The 20,941-nt window shown below is 37.6% G+C and overlaps 1 protein-coding gene across 6 annotated transcripts in view; it reads right to left on the minus strand.

Moving 5' to 3' along the window:
• Window positions 1-370: 370 nt before the first annotated feature.
• Window positions 371-20,941, minus strand: part of pfkpa (phosphofructokinase, platelet a) — a 45,486-nt gene continuing 24,915 nt past the window's right edge. For 2 of the 6 annotated variants that reach the window (XM_053684010.1, XM_047158414.1), the window contains exons 11-23: window positions 20,889-20,941; window positions 20,714-20,783; window positions 18,742-18,888; window positions 14,943-15,013; window positions 14,730-14,817; window positions 13,353-13,505; window positions 11,346-11,498; window positions 9,820-9,984; window positions 8,474-8,535; window positions 8,060-8,171; window positions 7,512-7,611; window positions 2,286-2,391; window positions 371-960 (exon numbers count right to left, since the gene is read on the minus strand). The exon at window positions 20,889-20,941 is cut by the window's right edge and continues 12 nt beyond it. In XM_053684010.1, coding sequence (XP_053539985.1) covers window positions 804-960; window positions 2,286-2,391; window positions 7,512-7,611; window positions 8,060-8,171; window positions 8,474-8,535; window positions 9,820-9,984; window positions 11,346-11,498; window positions 13,353-13,505; window positions 14,730-14,817; window positions 14,943-15,013; window positions 18,742-18,888; window positions 20,714-20,783; window positions 20,889-20,941 — 1,437 coding nt within the window. In that variant the 3' untranslated portion in view covers window positions 371-803. The remainder of the gene's footprint in view (window positions 961-2,285; window positions 2,392-7,511; window positions 7,612-8,059; window positions 8,172-8,473; window positions 8,536-9,819; window positions 9,985-11,345; window positions 11,499-13,352; window positions 13,506-14,729; window positions 14,818-14,942; window positions 15,014-18,741; window positions 18,889-20,713; window positions 20,784-20,888) is intronic. The other 4 variants (XM_017480761.2, XM_017480741.2, XM_017480751.2 and 1 more) reach the window with 2 other exon arrangements.

Below are 20,941 nucleotides of genomic sequence, written 5' to 3' on the forward strand. Positions count from 1 at the left end.
CAAGTACTGTGTCTGTATATGAACTGATCTAAAGTCAATACTGCTGTAAACTAATTTGAGAGTAGAGAAGGTGGACTTCACACTGTTTACAGTGTGAGCGGCCATGTTGGTTTGATGTCACTCTGTAAACAGGGAAGGAACTCATAGTTGAGAAGACTACCCCAAGTTGACGAGTTGAAATTCCAAGCTGAGGGGGTGTTTTCGGTGTTTGTTTCCGGTTGTACGAAGGGAATTACAAGTTACAACTTCACCTTGAACTCAGCATAATATTAAAGATTAAAGATAAATATTTCCACTCCTAAGGACACAGTGTACACGGATAGTGAGTTGCAACAAAAAGTTCAAATAACTCACAAGAAGCTTCAAGCAGTTCAACAAGCAGGTGAAGGTGTACTTTATTGTTTAAGCAATATGACAGTCACATTTCCACACTAAACTGTGCTCGAGAGACTGTATTCCACTCATAAATAAGTTACAGTATCTGGATACTAAAACGTGGATCTACATTACAGCTCTGACTTCACAGAGAGAAACATTAAGTTTACACAGCAGAGGTGAAAAGTTCAAGTCAAGGGACAGTGGCTTACACCATGGGCACACACTAAAAGCTGAGGGTGTGTCCGACCTCTTGCTAAAAACACTCCGTGCAGCACATTCAGGACACAACCGGGGAGAGATGAGTGGGCTTTAACGACATTCACGATGAAGATGAACAGAAGCGTCTGTTTCAGCACACACACACACACACACACACACTACACACAACAGGGTGACCTTTGACCCTGCTGCAACCTTGTGGGACTTCAGATGGAGGCAGTGACATCGGTCTCCTTGCCTCGGCTGCGCTCGACGTGTTCCAGCTGGCCCGAGTCGGACACGTCATAGCTCGTCTTGTACTTGGCCAAGATCTTCATCAGAGGACGAAGCTTCAGCCACCACTGCTCTTTAGGAATTCTGTGACTGAACACACACAGACACCGCTGTTTTACTGCATTTGTTACAATAACCCTAACCTCATATGGAGATAAGTATATTATGAGATACACTCATTGGCCACTTTATTAGAAACACCATACTGATACTATATTAATCCAGTCCATTGCAGGGTACATACACACACACACTTATACACTTCTTTATACCTAGGGGCAATTAAGAATAACCAATGCACGAAGATATTAATCACTCAACTACACAGTCTCCTCCAGAATGATTATTTCTATTTTCCTAGAATAAATGAACTTCAATTATAGGTTAGATTTTTTTTTTTCCCCATCTACACATTTTCAGCATGAGATTAAACCAATTACATTACAAAGACATTTTTCATTTCAGAACCTTTTGTCATTACCAGTCTTAACCAAGGGTGGTAATAATTCTGGAGCCGAGTACATTTTTTTTTTTGCCTTTGATTATATAAATATTATGAAAACTTGAACTGTAAAATGTGTTCTGACAGCCCTCTAATGCTAAGCCTAGTGCGTTACCGGATGGATAAAAATTATACCGCTTTAAAAACGCAGCAAGTGGTTATACTTAGACTGAAAAAAAAAAAAAAAAAAAACCATCCCTAAGGGGACAGGAAGAACATAATTCACTTAAGTGACTAAATATATCTCAGTCTAAAAGCATAAAATGGCCCCGACAGCAGAAGCTCACATGTACCAGTGTGACTGACACACACACACACACAAACACACACACACACAATGTCAGTGTCACTGCTGTACTAAGAATGATCCACCATCTGAATCATTTCTGTGGAGTAGTGGTCTGTTTCCATTGAAGCACGATGAAAAGAGGGCTGAAAAACTGTGTGCATCAACGGTAGAACCCACAATGTGACTGATGTGGTAGTTAATGTTGATAAAATGGCTGCAGAAGCTATGCTGTGACATGAAAAGTTTCAGAAAGTGCTTCACAGAGCAAGTATTCGTACACATCAAGGAACATGAGGCATTTAGCCAAAATGTTCACAAGTAAAAGTAAAATGTGACATCTTAAGCATTCAACTCTATAGAAATACGGACAAATTTATTCTACTATTTTGGGTTAAATCCAAAATTTCTCATGTTTTTAGGGTGACATTATCTTAATTTCCAATAGACATTTTTTCCCTAAACTTTTTTCAATCCAAATAATTTTGGAGCAGACAGTAGATTCTTTCCTTTAAATATGTAATATGATATGCTAAATGTAGAAAACAGACACCAATTAGCTGGAACAGAAAAATGTAGATCAGACCAGTCCAGGGACTGTGGGAGGAGAATCAGCTTCATACGTACACAAAGTCAGTGTCATCCTTCAGCTGAACCACAGGCTGGAAGATGAGGTTACGGCGACGCATCCCCAACAAACAGGCTGAGTCCTCAGTGTTAGCAAACACTCTCCCTGAAGGACACAGACAGACACACACACAGACAGACACACACACAGACAGACACACACACAGACACAGACAGACACACACACACACACAGACAGACACACACACACACACAGACAGACAGACACACACACACAGACAGACAGACAGACACAGACACACACACAGACAGACAGACAGACACACACACACACAGACACACACACAGACACACACAGACACACACAGACACACACAGACACACACAGACACACACAGACACACACAGACAGACACAGACAGACAGACACACACAGACACGAACAGACACGCACACAGACAGACAGAGACAGACAGACAGCATTAGAGCTGACTCGAGTGATTTCGGTCATAATGTGTAAGAACATCATTGCTTGACATCCACGGTAACTGGATTAATATTAAAGGGCTGCTGAATTCTTGATTCTGATTGGTCAGAAGGTGTGTGTTTTTTTTTTTTTTATAACAGCAGTTATGACTGTAGTTCTTGCTGTAATTCAAATCACAGGTTTATAACTCATTCAATGTGTTCATTCATCCATCCATCCAACTTCTGTACCACTTATCCTACATAGGGTCACAGGAAACCTGGAGCCCATGCCAGGGGACTCAGGGACACCCTGGGCGTGGTGCCAACCCATTGCAGGGCACTCAATGCGTTCATCCTAATACATTATCATTTCGATAGCAGCGACTAATTCATAATCTACTAAGTCTAAGTCTCATTAAAAAAATAAATAAATAAAATAATAATAATAATAATAATAATAATAATAATAATAATAATAATAATAATAATTAATTAACAAAGGAAAACAATTATTGATATTGTGAAGTACCTAATGAGCTTATTTAGCATTTTTGGAAGGAGTCTCCAGTATCAGTGCTTGGTATGAGAGGTAAAGATGTAACTTGTTGCTTTCAGGTTTCTCAGTAACATGACATACTGTATCATCTTTACTCCAAGAGAGAAAATAAAAAAAGAGATGTTGATGGAATGATGGCTTACAGCTGCTATAACTTAAGTGACAAGTTGAACTAACTTGTTTCCCGGAAGTTCTGCAACATTCAATGCAACTATAAATGGACAAAATTTATGACACACTTTCAAATTGTAATTGTTGGCAACCTACTGTGGTATAAGAGGAATAAAACATTTCATGACGTGATGTTATAGCAGAATAATCAACTTCAGGGTGGTAACAGTAATTCTGCTATGCATCAGGACGCACCACACCATGCCATCGTTGATTACTTTCCTATAACAGCACACCCCAAATGCTGGGCTATAAAACATGTTAGCATACCTTGGTCAAGCGTATGAATTATCATCACAAACATCACAAGTGTGCAATATGACTACAATATTATCACAATATATTATCAATGTGCTTTTCAGAGCAGGTATCAGCTGTAGGTCTAAAACGCATCAGAAGAACTAAATATTATTATATGAAAAAGTGTTAATTTTGAGAAGTAAAAATTTTGCTTCCATCCTGATTTCTTCTGTTTTTGTGTACATCTCATATTAAATAGTTTTAGATCTTCAAACGAAATACAACATAAAACAAAGGCAACCTAAGTAAACATTTTGTTTTATTGAAACAAACAAACAAAAAAAGTTATCCAACACCTATTACCCATGTGAAAAACTAATTTCCCCCTTAAACTTAAAATCTGGTTCTGCCACATTTAGCATCAATAACTGCAACCAAACACTTTCGATAACTGGAGATCTAGGACTAGGACTTACTCCTATGCTTTGGATCACTGTCTTGCTGCATCATCCAGTTGCACTTGAGGTTCAACTTACAGACTGAAGACCGGACAGTCTCCTTTAGGATTTTCCGATAGAGAGCAGAATTCATGTTTTCCTCAATTATTGTAAGTTACCCAGGTCCTGAAACAGCAACGCATCCCCACACCATCACACTGCCACCAGCATGTAGACCATAGGTATGATGTTCTTTTTGTGGAATTCTGTGTTTGGTTTACACCAGATGTAACAGGACCCCTGTCTTCCAAACAGTTCCACTTTCGACTCTGCAGTCCACAGAACATTCTCCCAAAACGATTGAGGATCATAAAGATGTGCTTTGGCAAAATTCAGACATGACTTAAATGTTCTTCTGGGTTAGCAGCGGTTTTCGCCTCGTCACACTTCCACAGATGCCATTTTTGCCCAGTGTCTTTCTGATAGTGGATTCATGAACAGTGACCTTTATTAATGAAAGAGAGGCCTGTAGGTCCCTTTGATGTTGTCCTTGGCTCCTCTGTGACTTCCTGGATGAGTTGTTGCTGTGCTCTTGGAGGAATTTTGGAAGGTTGGCCACTTCTGGGAAGTTTCACTACTTTGCCAAGTTTTTCCATTAGGACTTAATGGCTCTCGCTGTGATTCTTTGGAGTCCCAGAGCCTTTGAAATAGCTGGTTGTGTCTAATCCAGCTGAACCCAGTATGAATGCAGTTTCATAGATTTGGGGAATTAGTAACTACAGGCCCAAATACACTTTCACACAGGCTCAGTTGGTATTGGATAACTTTTTTTTGCATCAATAAATAACTATCATTTTTTTTTTTTATTGTATTTTGGGTTTACTCTTAGATTTTGTTTTAATTTATGAAACAATTCAGTATGAGACATACACAAAAATTTAAGAAATCAGGATTTAGCAAATACTTTTTCACAGCACCGTATGTAGACCTACAGGCATGCATGTAATTTTATGTCTTTGATAGCATTCAATACATGCCTGATTAAGAAATGAAGCCTATTTTGTGGAACAGACATGAATTACATTCAAATGAAACTGATGATGACTGCTCACTGATACTAATGATTAATCTCTTTTAAACGTAATGTTTCACTTCACGCATTGTGATATTATTTGAATCATATCACAAACCTCAAATAAAAAAAATAAAAATCCATGCCAGTCTAATTCTTGTCTAATGTTATACCATGGCATTCTATGATGTGGATGAAAGCCTTATGAATATTATGGGTAAGGTTTTAAATGTAAGTAAACATTTACCTTCGTCTTTAGTCAGCCACACGCACAGCAAAAAAAAAGGCAAAAACACACACAGTGGAGAAATCAAATACAAGACTTGTGTACAGTTAATAATCTCACTGATACTCTTACAAAAAGTATTAATAACAATGTTATAAATAAATGTACAGTATACATTGAAGTCAATTAGGGTGTCTCTTGTCATAAGAGGTTTTAAAATAGTAGCTAAGAGACAGAGTTATTTCAGCTTTTATTTACTATTTCAGACGTTCAGTGGGTCAAATGTTTACAACCACTTCGTTATTATTTGATGGCACTGCCTTTTAATCGAACGCGAGTCAAAGCTTCTCACAATACTTATACACTGCTACATACCAGCTGGAATTATTTGCTCATTCCTCCTGACAGAACTGGTGCAACTCAGTCAGGTCCGTGGACCTTCTTGCTCAGACACACTTTTTCAGTTCAGTCCACAACGTTTCTATGGAATTCAGGTCAAGGCTTTGTGATGGCTGCTCCAGTACTTCCACTTTGTTGTAGTTAAGCCATTTTGTTGCAACTTTAGAAGTTTGCTTGGGATTATTGTCCTACTACAAGGTCCAATTGTGTCCTTTTAAGTTTTACCTTTAAGGTGCTGCTTCGGTATTACTAGATAATCTTCCTTCCTCATGATTTGCATGGTATCAATGGCAAAAAACGGACTGGCTCTAAAATACAGCCACAGGTGCACTCCTAATTTTCTCCTAACGGTCACCACTAGCTAATCAGAATATTCCCGACTGTTTAAAGAGACAGTCAAATTGATGTATTTAAACATTTGATACACTGGAATTCTGATATAGCGAATTAAAGCTGAAATAAATCTGTCTCTAATCGATTGTTTTAAAATGGAGTGTGTAGTATACGCCGTAACTGACTTGACAAAAGAAATGTATGGCGTTGTGAAAAACTGTATGTAAACTTTTGGCCTTAACCGTACAACTTATACAACTGAAATGATAACTGAAGTATAATTGTGGGTATGAATCTACACAAAATCGCTCATAATAGTGAAGGAGAAAAACAATACATAATAATTTGGAAAATTATTTAATAAAAGATATCAAATTTATGACTGCATAAATATTCACCCCAACTTTTATCATATTTATTTGTAAATAATTTCCCAAACTACTTTGATTTTCCTTCCACTTTAAAATTATGGGAAGAGTATTTCACTGTGTATTTTGGGTTGAACTGTCTGATACTTAGTTAAAATTGATATTTATTGGACTTAGTCACCATGAAAACAAAATTTAAGTTTTGTGGCTTTTAGTATGAATTTGTTCGCCTTAACGTTATCTACAAAAAGTTAGTGTTGCTCCAAAACAACAATAAAATTCTCATTTAGAAGATATATGCATTCAAAATGTACAGTTTCTCTCTACCACAATATAGATCAACAATTTTGATGACATCATTCTGCACTTCAGCGTGTCATCAGATTTTCTGTCCAATAAAATGCTCTCTAGAATCTGACGTGTCCCACCCCCAACAGTTGTAGGTTTCCTGGCTGTGCTGTAAGCTAAACGCTATAGGCTATTTAATAAGGGTGAGAGGCTACTCAGTATGTCCCACCATGACTTCCTGTTTCAGTAGAAATTACGTCAACACATTGAATAACATAATAATAATAATAATAATAATAATAATAATAATAATAATAATAATTCACAGGCACTTAAAGATTTTTGCTTTGGATTGTAAAAATGCAAAAATATGAAACTGTAATAAACTTGATGGGCTATTTTGTGTTGATGTTCATGGCATATAATCCCAATTAAGTCCATTTCAGTTCCAGGTTCTAACTTCACAAAAGTTCATAAGGGGGTGAATACTCATGCAAGCCACTGTATACTGCTATTCCTACAGTTGATTGTTAACCGTAACACCAACAATGGAAATATGTAGGTAAAGAGGCAATTATTTATTGTGCAAGTGCCTTGGGCTGTCTGTGTGGTTATTGTGTTCCTGCGTCAGTGCTATGTCTATCTCTGGTCACAAGACTGTCTCAGCATGTTAGTAGCCTTTCAGAACACTCTCTGCGTTCACTTACCTTTCCTGTAACACTCATTCAACTTCTTCGAGATCCACTGCATGGCCTTGGCTGAGATTTTAGTCCCAAAGTTGCGGTCGAACGGGGATGGAGCGCCTCCCTGAGGAGTGAGAGAGAAAGATGGAGTGAGAGAGAAAGTGCTTAGTGTCTAGACATTTTAGAGTAATAAAATCAGATCGGTCTGTCTGAAGGAATTATTCCAATGTTTATCTATGGCATTTCCTTTGAACAAAAATGATCATGTGGAAGCAGCGTGTATGTTTTTAATCTCTTTATGGTGACCAAGCAAAATCTATAATGATGACAGTTTTGACATAGTGGCTGGTCCCCATTAGGGAAACCTGCACTGTTAAAAAAAAACCCCACAGGTTTAACTTAATACAGAAAAAATAAAATAGACAAAAATTTTCCTTTTAAAACTTTTCCTTTTACTGATATAGGGTTATGGGTCAGTGTAGACAGCATTATTTATCTACAATTTAATAGAAGTACAACACAAAGAGTTACAAAGGTGTGTAAGGCATGTATGTGTGTGCGTGTGTGTGTACCTGCTGCATGTGGCCAAGTACATTCTTCCTGCAGTCGAACACGCCTTTGCCCTCCTCTGAGTAGAGTTGATAAATGAAATCTGTTGTGTAGTTCTCGCTACTGTTCTCATTCCTGCAGGATTACACATGCAGAAAACAGACACACACAACCACCCACACAAACCCACACTGAGCAACATGCCTTGAGGTGCCAATCAAAACCGCTCCAAAAATATCCTCATGTCATGTGACGTGATCCGAGTGGCTGTTTAATATATTCAGGGAAAAACTGAACACACATTCTGGTTCCAGTTCTGTTTACGAGGTGAGATCCATACATACACACACACACACACACACACAGATGGCTACTTTTAAGTCTGACATTCTAACGGTGATAATGTTTAGCAATGAGAAGGAAAATGAAGGTGTAACCTGAGGATGAGTCCTCGCTGAATGCTGGTCTTCATCTTCTCTGTTAAATGCTCCACGTTAGACTGGGATATAACACACAACACGTTAGCCTTTATATAACTGGACGATTAAACTACCTGAAAACAATGACAGCCCACTATGCCTAAGGAGTTAGCATCTCTAGTACTAAAACTGTCCTCTACTACTTTTTTCTTTTCATTCCATAAAAATAAAAAACGCAACCTGAAAATGATTTGCAAAAATTAAAATAAATAAAGAAAGAAAATAAAATCAAATAAATCAAACCATCCCAAAAAAACATAAAACAAATTCCATTTAAATGAGAAATACTTAAACATTTAGCATTTTAATGCATTCAAATACGAACGAGTCAACATTAATGACAGCACTACACCAGGTGAGATGCCATTGCACAGCTAAATATTTCTGTTATTTCTCTTTTTCTGTATGTTGTCTCTTTCTGTACTGGTTGTATTCCAGTGATAGTGTGATAGGAAGTGATAACGTGGGTTTATTTATTAAAAAAAAATTAAAAATTAAAAAAAATTAAAAAAAGGATTTTTATTTATTTACTTTTTGAATCTTCAACAGCAATTTGTTTATTTTGCCTTACTGAAATAAGCTGAAATGGCAAACAACTGAACTGAACTGTCCGAACTGTTAACATGCAAAACTACCACTTAAATTGCCTTCTGCTTTAGGTGTCACATTCATACAAGCAGCTGGCATGACTTTTTCACATTAATGACCCCAACTGGAAAAGTTGGAGCTTATAGGAAAACGAGTTCCCGGGTTGTAAGTACGGCATTATGGTAATTATGACATTTCTGACAGGACTTGAAGGCAGCATTAAGTGCATAATTTACCATCACGCATGAAGCAAGCAACACAAGTTAATTGAGTCGGTGCTGGAGAAAGCCAATTTAAGCATTTTCTTATCAGGTCTTGGCCAAAATTTGTCCACAAGTATAGTACATTCAAAAAGTAGATCATATCAATCCTAACTTTCCCCAGTTTTGTAAAAACCTGTTATGTATGTTTGTACAGGGGAAGCTCAGGAGTGTCTGTCTGTCTCCTTCCCGAATTTTTTCACAACTAGACACACACACACACACCGTGTTCTACAGCATACTTCTCTAACTAAAAAAGTGTGCAATATAAGAGGAATAAACCCTCTCGCTGTCGTTGATTATCTTCTTAGTGTTTTATTCTTTACCTTACATACCATATTAACTGATAAGTAACAACACACTCGTTTTATCATACCTGCTGCTGTCGCTCGAGTACATTAGCCTGATGAAATAATACACAGGGTTGTTTTGGTTGCTGGTGTGTATGAGGTGTACCTGAAGGTCTCGGATGTCGAAGGGCTCTTCATAAATGTAAGCGGCGTCAGCACCCGCTGCCAGACCGCCCACGCTGGCCAGATAACCACAGTACCCTCCCATCGTCTCAATGATGAACACACGCCGCTTTGTCCCACTGGCTGACTGCTTGATACGGTCACATGTCTGAAAACACACACACACACACACACACACACACACACACACACACACACACACACACACACAGTTTGTCAGCAGGTCCTGCATTAATGCTGTGTATCTAAGATAGATCCTTGTACCTAATGGCTCACTGCCACGCAATATGTGTAAATAACAAAATAATAATAATCAGCATGAAAACTGAACACTCTGCATTAGCGCTCCCTGTCCTTAGTAACACTAAAGGAAATACTGCTGAGGAACAATAATGGAAATATCTTCCTCTAATGAAAAGATGTTTTAAAAAGATTCACTTTTCGTCAGTTGTAACTGTAAGCAGATTCCACCTCAGCGTTGTATATATGATGTAACTAGAGCATGGGAGTAGGGTTATGAATGAGCTTAATGTTTTATCAATTTTTTCACCCTCAATTAATTAAACTTAGTAATGTTAGCGAGAAAAACTAAAGAGCAGAAGACATTGTGTTAGCAAATAAAGAAGTAAAAAACCTCATTAATAAAGCTGTCATGTCTAATTGGTTAATGAATTAATTTTGAGTCTAACTATTTTTGTATTAAGGGTTTAAATAAAGCAAGTCTAGAGCAGTTTCATTTTCATCTGATTTAAAGATCTCTTTCTGAAAATTGAAGGAGGTAATTTCTCTCATTTCATGAAAGCTGCATACTACGTTCTTAAAATGTTAAACATGACATACTAAGAGAAATAAAGCTTTAAATCGCAAAACTGTAAATTCAGAATAAAAGTCTAACTCCAATACGTAAATAATTAAAAATAAAATTTATATTTAGGCTTTAGTTAGGTTTAGTGTTTGATCCTCATACATATTATATGTATAATTGTCTTTTCATTGTTTTAATTAATTAATTAATTAATTTATATATATATATATATATATATATATATATATATATATATATATATATATATATATATATATATATATATATATATATATATATATATATCTTTAGATTTGCTTTAGATTAGTTATTGATCCTCATGCCATTATTTATTTATTCACACATTCATTCATTCATCGATCTATCTTTTTACTTGTTCTGACCTCTGATCATCATTTATTTATTTTTTACAGTTTACAATATACCAAATAAAATGGTCAGGTATTTATTTTTTTATGTAAACTGATAAGGTGAAATACAACCATTTTATTTCTAAACTGACTAACCATGATTTTCGTCATTTAGTAAATTATTTGTAGCTATTATTATTCATATTATTTGCAGCACTATACCCTGAAATTCCATTTTTTCCCCCCCACTGCTTGTGTGTATTACTGTAGGTTGGAACGTTTTCTCGTATAAATGATTTTCTAATATGAACGAGGCGGTGTTTTCTCTCTTACCTCCACGATGGCATTAAGGGCAGTGTCTGCCCCGATACTAAGGTCAGTGCCAGGTACATTATTACTAATGGTAGCTGGTAGCATACACAGCGGGATGCAAAACTCCTCATAGTGGTTGCGAGCCTCATAGAGCTGCAGCAGACACTCAAGCGCCTGAGATGACCCCATGCACACACACACAAACACACACACACACACACACACACACACACACACACACCACAGCACATTGCAATGCACACGTCAGACAAGCTGAGGCACGTTCTGGTACAGGAGTGGACCCCGCTGATCACACACTGACCGCATGATAGCAGCGCAGGCTTCCCATCGACCAGGAGAGGGAGAGAGGGTGAGGGGATTGAAAACATCATGCATGCACATGGGTCGGTGAATGCATATGCACAAGTGCACACTGCGTGAGGTGGGATCGTGTGATGCTAAGAGACAGATCAGGGTGGGAAAACATACAAACCACCAAGCGCTTGTTGCCATGACAACAGCAGCAGGATGGAGAGTGCAAAACAGAGTTTGTGTTGATCTATCCATCCCTGTTTTCCAATCTATATTTAATTCTGCTTAGCCGCAAATTGTGCTGCATGGTACTGCAATCATTTCTAAACATTATTTTGTCTTTTATTTTTTTCCTAGTCTAAAAAAATTTGTCTTTTTAAAGTGCAGCAATGACTCAGCTTGATTATTTATGCAAACGTTTGCTGCGTGTCAAGGCTTGATTACAAATTAAGAGCTGAAAATTAAAACTCAATCAAGAATTTGGCAGGCTTCCTGCGGTGTGATGAGGTTAATCGACACCGTTTACATTACTGGGGAGTTTGCTCGGCTCCGTCCTGATCCTGAGTGCATTAAAGGTGAATTAGGACTAAGTGCTCTGTGGATAGAGTTAGACGAGTGATCATGTCGAAGTCCTCTCTGAAGGTTCGTGCTGCTTGCTGTAATTCAGACTCGGGGAATCGGCTCTTTAATGAGGCTGAAAGTGGTGCGTTTACAGTCAAGGAACAAGACGGCATGCACAAAACCAGCAGAGTGCCTTCATGCCTCATAATCATCATCATCATCATCATCATGACTTACCTGTGAGCTAGAAGTAAGCCTTTGAGTTTACCAGCCTGCAGTCTCCAACAGCACCTAAATCTCGGTTACTGCTGCACTTATGATTTAATGATCAGTAATGGCTAATGGCTTTATGAGTAGTGCCGGCTCACGGTAACGACCAGCAGGCTGTTATGGCTCAATAATCAGCACGGAGTGTGAAATTTAGCACGTGTTTATGAAAGACAAATGGAATCCTGCTATTAATGCCTATAATCTGTCGTTTAAATCACACCATTTACTGATCCTGTGTGCTCAGAGATCAGAACAGAGATCCACACCTAAAGTCTGAGTCTATAAGCAAGAACTGTTTTTGTAAGTATATTAGTTCCTAATTAATATTTGAGATGAGTGTCACGGAGCGGTAGCGTCATTGTCATCATTTTCAGATGGACACTCGAGCTGTCAATCCAAATCTCACTAGCCAATAAGAGTAAAGCGCCGTTACGCCCTACTCACACAAGAGATCTGTGCCACAATGCCAAACGTAAACTTTCGGAGCGTAAATGAAACATTTAAAAGCGTAAATGAAAACTCTGGCAGCGCATTCAGAAACCATGATTAGCGAAAACTAAGCTTAGAAAACTGTTAAACAAAGAATGCTGTTTATTTGAAGACCATGCTACATTTTTGCCACTGAGGTCACTGTTTTCAGTCTCAGAGTGTTTTTCTTCTCGCTCATTGTACATTTTTGTTCGTTTCTTGAAAATTTATGTACAATACTTTTGGCACAAATTGAATTCCATATCAGCCTACATTTTACTTTTCCTAAATCATAACATTGCATTCATTCTTTTGGGTATTTATAGAGATGATTGGCATAAAGCTGGTAAACTGAAGGCGTAGCCCCTGTTATGTCTGGCTAGTGTGATTGTGGGCGGGACGACCATCCGCACTTACATGAGTGATGGCGTTCAGAGCGGTGTCTGCACCAATGCTGAGGTCTGAGCCTGGAACATTGTTGGAGACCGTGGCTGGCACCATGACCATGGGCACACATAACTCCTCACATGTTCCACGGGCTGCGAACAACTCCAAGATCCCCAGGTAGGCCTGCAGGGTACGGCAGAGCCACGGCTTTAGCGTTGCTGGGAGGTAGGAGGGCCGTGTGAAAGGAAGTGTGTCAGGGGAGTGTGCAGGGGGACAAGGTGAAAGAGAGAGGAAGGGGAATGGGACGGAGCCGAGGGAAGAGCCAGGTCTATCACGACGGACAGCACGAGATGGACAAAGGTTCCACTCCAAAACACAGGAAATGACATACTTGTTCATGTAGAAGATTCATTCAGAAATCCTAATATGTCAACCACACAACACACACACAGATTGTAGGCCTGTCTGAAAAATGTCTTTGAAGAGAAGATGAGATTAGAATAAAAGGCCAGTTGTTCACTAGAGACTTTATGCTCATGGTTCCTTTCTCATATCTGATGTTTAAATGCTATAAATCAAAGTGTAGCCACATTTAAACCTTTAAAAAGCAGAGGACAAAGGAACCAATGCAGGCAGAATAAAATGATCCACATGTGCATTAAACATTTCTGGAGAACAAAGAAGAAAGAGTCATATCACACATGAAGAAGAGACAGTCAAAGAAGCATCTCTGTGTCATTCAACATGATTTAAAAAAACAAAAAAAACAACGTTATATACAGATCTCCTTTATACCGACTTCCCTAGTCTAAAATTCCTTAATAACAGATCCTGCTTATAAACTAAATATTGAGAACACTTTATAATAATAAGAATTTATAGGACATCTGTGTGCTTTTGCTTTATAATGAACTAATCTCATCGCTTGGCTATGTGTGCTCCATTTTTCTAAACTATTGTTTAAATGTGGGAGTGTCATGGTTTTTTTTGTCTTATTACTTTCAAGAGAGAGAACCCAGTGAGGAAATTACTGTTTATAGCTGCTGAAAAGGGATGTTCCACAACATTGCATATAACAAACGTAATGGAATGGAAAAAAGTACTGTGCGTCATTCATTAATTAGTAAAAAATTGTAATCATTGCCAAATTGCTGTAGTATAAGAGGAATAAAACACTTCAGCACATGCTGTTATAGGAAAATAATCAACTTCAGGGCAGTAAAATTGACACCAACGATCATGTTTTATTTCTTATTTTATTTATGCAGTATAGGTTAAAGCTCATAAACCATCATTATTATAAAGCGTTACCCAAATATCTAGCAATTTGTGAAATCATTTTAACTACAGGATCATTTTATCTCTAACATGGTCTACACGTATATTCTGTGTCTTTCACCCACATACCTCAAATCCTCCGATGACCAGCAATGCGTTTATGTTATATTTCCTCATCTGCTCAGCGATTTTTTCAATGTGCTTTCCGGGAAGCGTCCTGGAAAGAGGACGAGATGTCGACTCGGGTACATTCGTGGCAAGTTAATTAGATCGAAATCGCCAGCGCACATACACACATTGTCACAGGCACATGAACAAATGTCTGCACGGTGTAATAATTACCTTTTAGTTCCTAGCAGAGATCCTCCCTGGCCTGTCCAGCCCCCTACATCTCCCCATTTAATCTCTTTTATCTGAGACAAGGACAGAATGAAATGGGTTTAAATTACAAAATGGAAAGGAACACAAAAGCTGAGAAGCTATTAACAGCAGTACCAGCATGCTGTTAGCCAGATTCTGGTGGTTCTCTTTTTTTTTTTTTTTTTTTTTAATGAATAGTGATGTTAGTAATTAAGTAGAGGGCAGTTAGGTTTAACTAAATGAGACTGTGATGCAAAAACAGTCCAATACTGTTTCCTTATACCAAGTCACACAGAATGTGTAGAAAAACACCCATACAGCGTACTTTTTAGTACGAGACACTAAGGCGCTTAGCAAGTCCCAGTCTCTTGATTACAATCTAAATCAGAGGCGTTCGGTCCTAGACCAAATGGACTGGAACAAAAATAATCTGTGTAGTACACCATTATCACGACAACTCTTCAGTGTGTTTACATTTCAGCGTTTACCTGAAAAGTGCATTCTGCATCAACAAATGGTTTGAACATAGTGCATACAAAACAAATAAAATCGATACAATATATGAAAATTTGTACACACATATCCGATACGGATAACTAAAGGGGGCGGTACCTGCCGATAACGATTAATCAACCGACAGTTTTTAAAATTGATACCGAATGAAAACATAACACTCTAATTAAAATAATTCTGAACTTTATTGTTTAATAATACTGTACCATGAAAATTTACTGTACTTTTTAAAATGAAAGAAATATATAAATATTAATATACACTACCGGTCAAAAGTTTGGAGATACTTGACTGAAGTGTTTCTCATGATCTTAAAAACATTTTGATCTGAAGGTGTATGATTAAATGTTTGAAATCGGTGTTGTAGACAAAAATATAATTGTGCCAACATAATTTCTTTAATTAGAAAACTAACATTTTATTTACAAAAAAAAATTAAAATCTTTTTTTTTCTTTTTTAAGCAACCGATAAGTGTCCGGCGTAGGTGGGAACTCATTTAATACCGTTTAAAAAGCATCTCAGGGAAATTCCTTAAGAAATCGGTTGAGAAAATACCAAGAATACATTTCTGGAAATTCTAAGCAAAAAGGGTGTCAACTTTGAAGATGCTAAAATACTAAATTATTTAGATTTAGTTCATATTATTCACATTTTTATCACAACATAATTCCCATAGTTCCATTTGTGTTATTCCAGAGTTTTGATGACTTTATTATTATTTTAAAATGTGGAAAAAATAAATAAAAAGAAAGAATGAGTGTGTCTACTTTTGACCGGTAGTGCATATGAACTATTAATAAATATTAAAGTCAATAAAAGATTTACATCCAAACTGAACCAAAATGTAACAAATAAAAATAGAGACCTCCAAAATGAATCAAAAACACTTCAAACACAACAACAAAATTGGTCAGCGATAGTTTTTATTTTGCCTCTAGAGGCCGCTCTCGTACTATATAACGAAAGAGGACCCTTCTCAGCCACTCCTGCAACAAACGCAACCGGGAAAAACTCTCAGTATGGCAAAACCGATCAATCGGTCGACCTCTATTACACTGTGGAACTGAAATAGATTTAATTGGGATTATATGTCATAAAAAACAACAGAAAAGCATGCACCCAATAGTCCAGAGAGCGCAAGTTCGATTGACACTGATTCCTGGTTGTGCTCTCTGGGTGGGAGGGATGGAATACTCTCTTTCCTCCATCAATCACAGTGACACTAGACAACATTAGGCGTCTATGAGCTCATGTATGAAGATGTCTCTGTTACACCACGCCATGCCACAACATGAGCAGCAGTTAAAAAAGATGCAGTTGGCGGTTTCACATGTCTCAGAGGAAGCCTGTGATAGCCTTCTCCCTCCATGGTTAGTGGATGTCATAATAGGAGTGTAATTGCAGTTAGACAGTCTGACGGTTTTGAAGAATTATACAGTACAGTATATAGCAGCACATTTTGTCAGCAACTAAATTAACGGTGCTGAGTTTATTCCTCTATTCTGCTCACTAAAAGAATAATGATAATAATAATAACATTAATCTTTAGAACTCGTATTCTAAATTAATTTGGTGTGCAGGATTAGAAACTTTACCCAGACAGGGGTTTGTAACCCCTGCTCTAAATTGAAACAACACACAAACACATGTTCAAGGCAAAGACTGTCAAGTAATGGGGAATTGCATCAGACTAGTTAATTGACTGTGTTCAGCTGGGTGAATTCATCTGTGACTGGATCAAACCAACATTATCCACACATGCTGGATCAATATAGAGATCGATACTGGATGGAAAGTTGAAACTGGTAGTTAATGCAGGGCCTCGCTTAATCTCCAAACGCTCTTAATTCTCTTTTCGATCGGCCGTCCCCGTCCAGATTCATGGTGGATTAAGATTTTATCTACTCCATTGACAAAAGTAATTAATGTAATCAGTAAATAATTACTTTGGACATGTTTATCTGCATGACCCTAACAGTTTGCACATGTTGTCTCTGGCAGTCGTCGCCCCCTGTCAGCGCAGAGCGGAACTGCAGCCTACACAGTCAGGTTTATTGGTTTAAACTAATCTGGTAATCCGTGTAATCTGTCTGACGCAGCTAAACATAATGAGCGTACTGTAAGATCAGAGGTCACAGCGCAGCATCTTTGGCATTTATTTGGCATTTGGCACTGTGATCCCCTGACCATGACACATTCACACGACATTACAGTGAGCCTTTTCAGGATGCTCAGTGGGACGTTGATGCCCTCTAGTTTTCATATTTTACTCGTGTCAGTAGAATATTAAACACACTTTTTACATTCACATAATAAGACCACAGGATTCTTTTTGTATAGGCTGAACATGATATTTGCGTTATATGTGCTCTGTACAGTATTTATTGTGCTACATAGTAATATTAAGAGCTCAGTGGGCTTCAAAGGGCTTTAAAAACCACCAGCAGGATGCACCAGTACAACATAAACTCTATTATAGCTTAGTTTGCACGAAAATAGCCAATAGGCTCGAGTTTACAGTCTACTGAAAATGAACAGTTGCACCAAATAGCGTAGTTTTAACACTGCATTAACCTTTCACCTTAAAACGCACACCTTTTCTCTGTGAATGTGACATCTGCTGTAAAAACAAAACTACTCAATAATTCTTTCCAAGGAGAAAACAGTGCATGTTTACTGACTATACATGTGCTTTGATTTCTTTTTAATTATTTCTGTGAAGCTGAATCAGACATTTTTTGATTTATTTATGTTTTACTGCCAATATTGCTGCTATGCTTACTGCTACTACACTGCTCAATAGTTTACAGCCCATGTTCTGTGTATTTATTGTCCTGCACTCGTCTCACACTGCTGTGTATTTGCACTTTATGTACATAGTCCTGCGTACTGTTGTGTTGCACCACGGTTCTGGAGAAAACAATGTATACAAGCTATAGAGACTCCACAATAAAAACCCACTTGATCTGACTTGATTTCTTAATGTGGGAAGTATTTTTGTGGTTTATGACAAGCAGACTTGGCCACCTCACTGAAATATCATGTTTCCGGCGTGCACAAGGTATCATAGCTTTTTTTTTTTTTTTTTCTATTATTTATTTTTTTTACGAGCACTTATGTGATTGCACAAAATGTCATGGGACAAATGATTATTGGCACGAAAATACATTACAATATATATTTAAAGCATTTTACCATTAATGTAATGTTGTATTTTATTCGTTAAGTGAATTCAAATAGAGATTTAAGATGTGTGTGTGTGTCTACCTGTCCCTTATAGAAGCCCTCGAAGCCGTCGTTGACGGCGAACATTTTGTGCCCCTCGGTGATGCCCACTCTGACGGCAGAGCGCACGGCCGCATTCATGCCCGCTGCCGGAGCACCAACATTCAACACTGCCACGTTGAAGTTGCTCTAAAGAGAAATAGAAGAGAAAACAGACAGCATGATGAACATCTGACTTTTTAAAAATCATTTTAATCACTTTTGCATCAAAATTCCTCAGATAACAAGCTACAGCATATGATCTATTTGAGGAATAGTTAATAAGCACACCAGGTCTGAGTGTGTCAGCAGTTCATTTACTTGCATTACTATCCCACGTATTTCATTAGAAATAGCACCAAAACACAAGAAAGGCCAATCTGTAGTAACACTTCCGATGTGATAAAGTTTAGGTGTGGATGATAGGAAATGATTCAACTTTGGGTATCGCAACCTTCTGAATCCCCCAAAAAACGGTTAACATACTGTGTTAGTGGTCTTAGCAGGGACTTGTGTTGTGTTTGTTAACTTTTGGATACTTGTTCTGTGTGGAAGATGTGAGGTAGAGTTAGAGTCAGTAACTTGATGTAATGATGTAATGGCATCAGTATTTACACAGGGAAAGTGTCATGCCTCTAAAACTGAATTTTCTCTTGTTTAGTGTTTTCAGTAGAGCACTTTTTCAGTTCTGTCTAGATCACTGCCTGTAAAGACAAGCACATTTGTTTATGCCCAAAAATCAGGGGACAGAAAATGCTGAGTGACGAAGCAGGTGCCATTTTCCCCCTTGTTGTCAATTGCAAAATGATTTAGCATAAAAGCAAGAGAATTTAATATATATATATATATATATATATATATATATATATATATATATATATATATATATATATATATATATATATATATATATATATATATACACACACATACATATATATATATATATATATATATATATATATATACACACATACATACACATATACATATACACACACACACACATATGTAGAGAGAGAGAGACAGAGAGAGAGAGAGAGAGAGTTTAGATTAACATGGTAATACAATATGGTGAAATTCAAATACACTTCTAATATTAATTGTGTAATATATTACGGAAACTGATGATCGTGAAATGAATCCTAGTCGTGTTAGTCACATGTTTCTTAGTTTAATAACATGGGTTGAATTCATTTTAAATTCTCGATTGTGATTGGTCAGAAGGCGTTGATTAATATTCTCAAGCAGCAGCTCTGACTGTAGTGCCAACTGCAAGGCAAATCACAGGTTTATAGTAATGCGCTTGTTCTTTTCATTTAAATTTAGGGCATTTTGACAGACTTACATTTATCATTTAAACAATTGAGCAGTTGAGGGTTGAGGGCCTTGCTCAGGGGCCTAACGCTGGCAGTTTGGGAGTGTGAGGATCTGAACTCACAACCTTCTGATCAGTACTCCTATGTCTTAACCACTGAGCTACCACTTCCCATTGCTAATACATTATCATTTCTATATATTTTAAATGCTGAGCTAATAATAATCAAATTCACAGAGTAGCCTGGCAGGAAGTGTGCTATCGCCTGTCTATTAACACCCTCTGAGAGTTACTATTGCCTAAGCAATGCACTAGCGAGAGAGAGAGAGAGAGAGAGAGAGAGAGAGAGAGAGAGAGAGAGAGAGAGAGAGAGAGACACTCTGACCAAAACAACAGCTCCTACATTCTCATTTATCAATCAACAAAGCTCATCTCCTCTCCAAAACCTGTTTACAAGTGCAACATGAGCCACCAGAACAAACACAAGAAAAAAGACGTGCGCATATTATTACACCTTCCTGCTGCTGGGAAACATGGGAAAAAAAGATGTGTGCATATTATTACACCTTCCTGCTGCTGGGAAATGGAGACATGGCCAATGTGACTAATGAATACACAGCCGTTTGTTCATGAGTCATAAATCACAAGAAAGCTCACACATGGAAGTTCAGATTCTGGTTTGCGGTGAGCCAGGAGCTTGTAGGTCTTTAGATTGTTCTCGAAACTCCTAAAGATGTGGAAAACAAAAATACAAAAGAAAAAATGAAATTCATTTTCAGGATTTCAGGTTGTATAGGTTTTTCCATCGTGTATCTGTTTTCCATCACTATACCTGCCACGAAGCTTTACAGCATCTTCAAACTTCTTCTCGTCCATGGCCTTCTG

This window comes from Ictalurus punctatus, chromosome 1 (assembly GCF_001660625.3).
Source record: "Ictalurus punctatus breed USDA103 chromosome 1, Coco_2.0, whole genome shotgun sequence".
NCBI classification, from domain to species: Eukaryota; Metazoa; Chordata; class Actinopteri; order Siluriformes; family Ictaluridae; genus Ictalurus; species Ictalurus punctatus.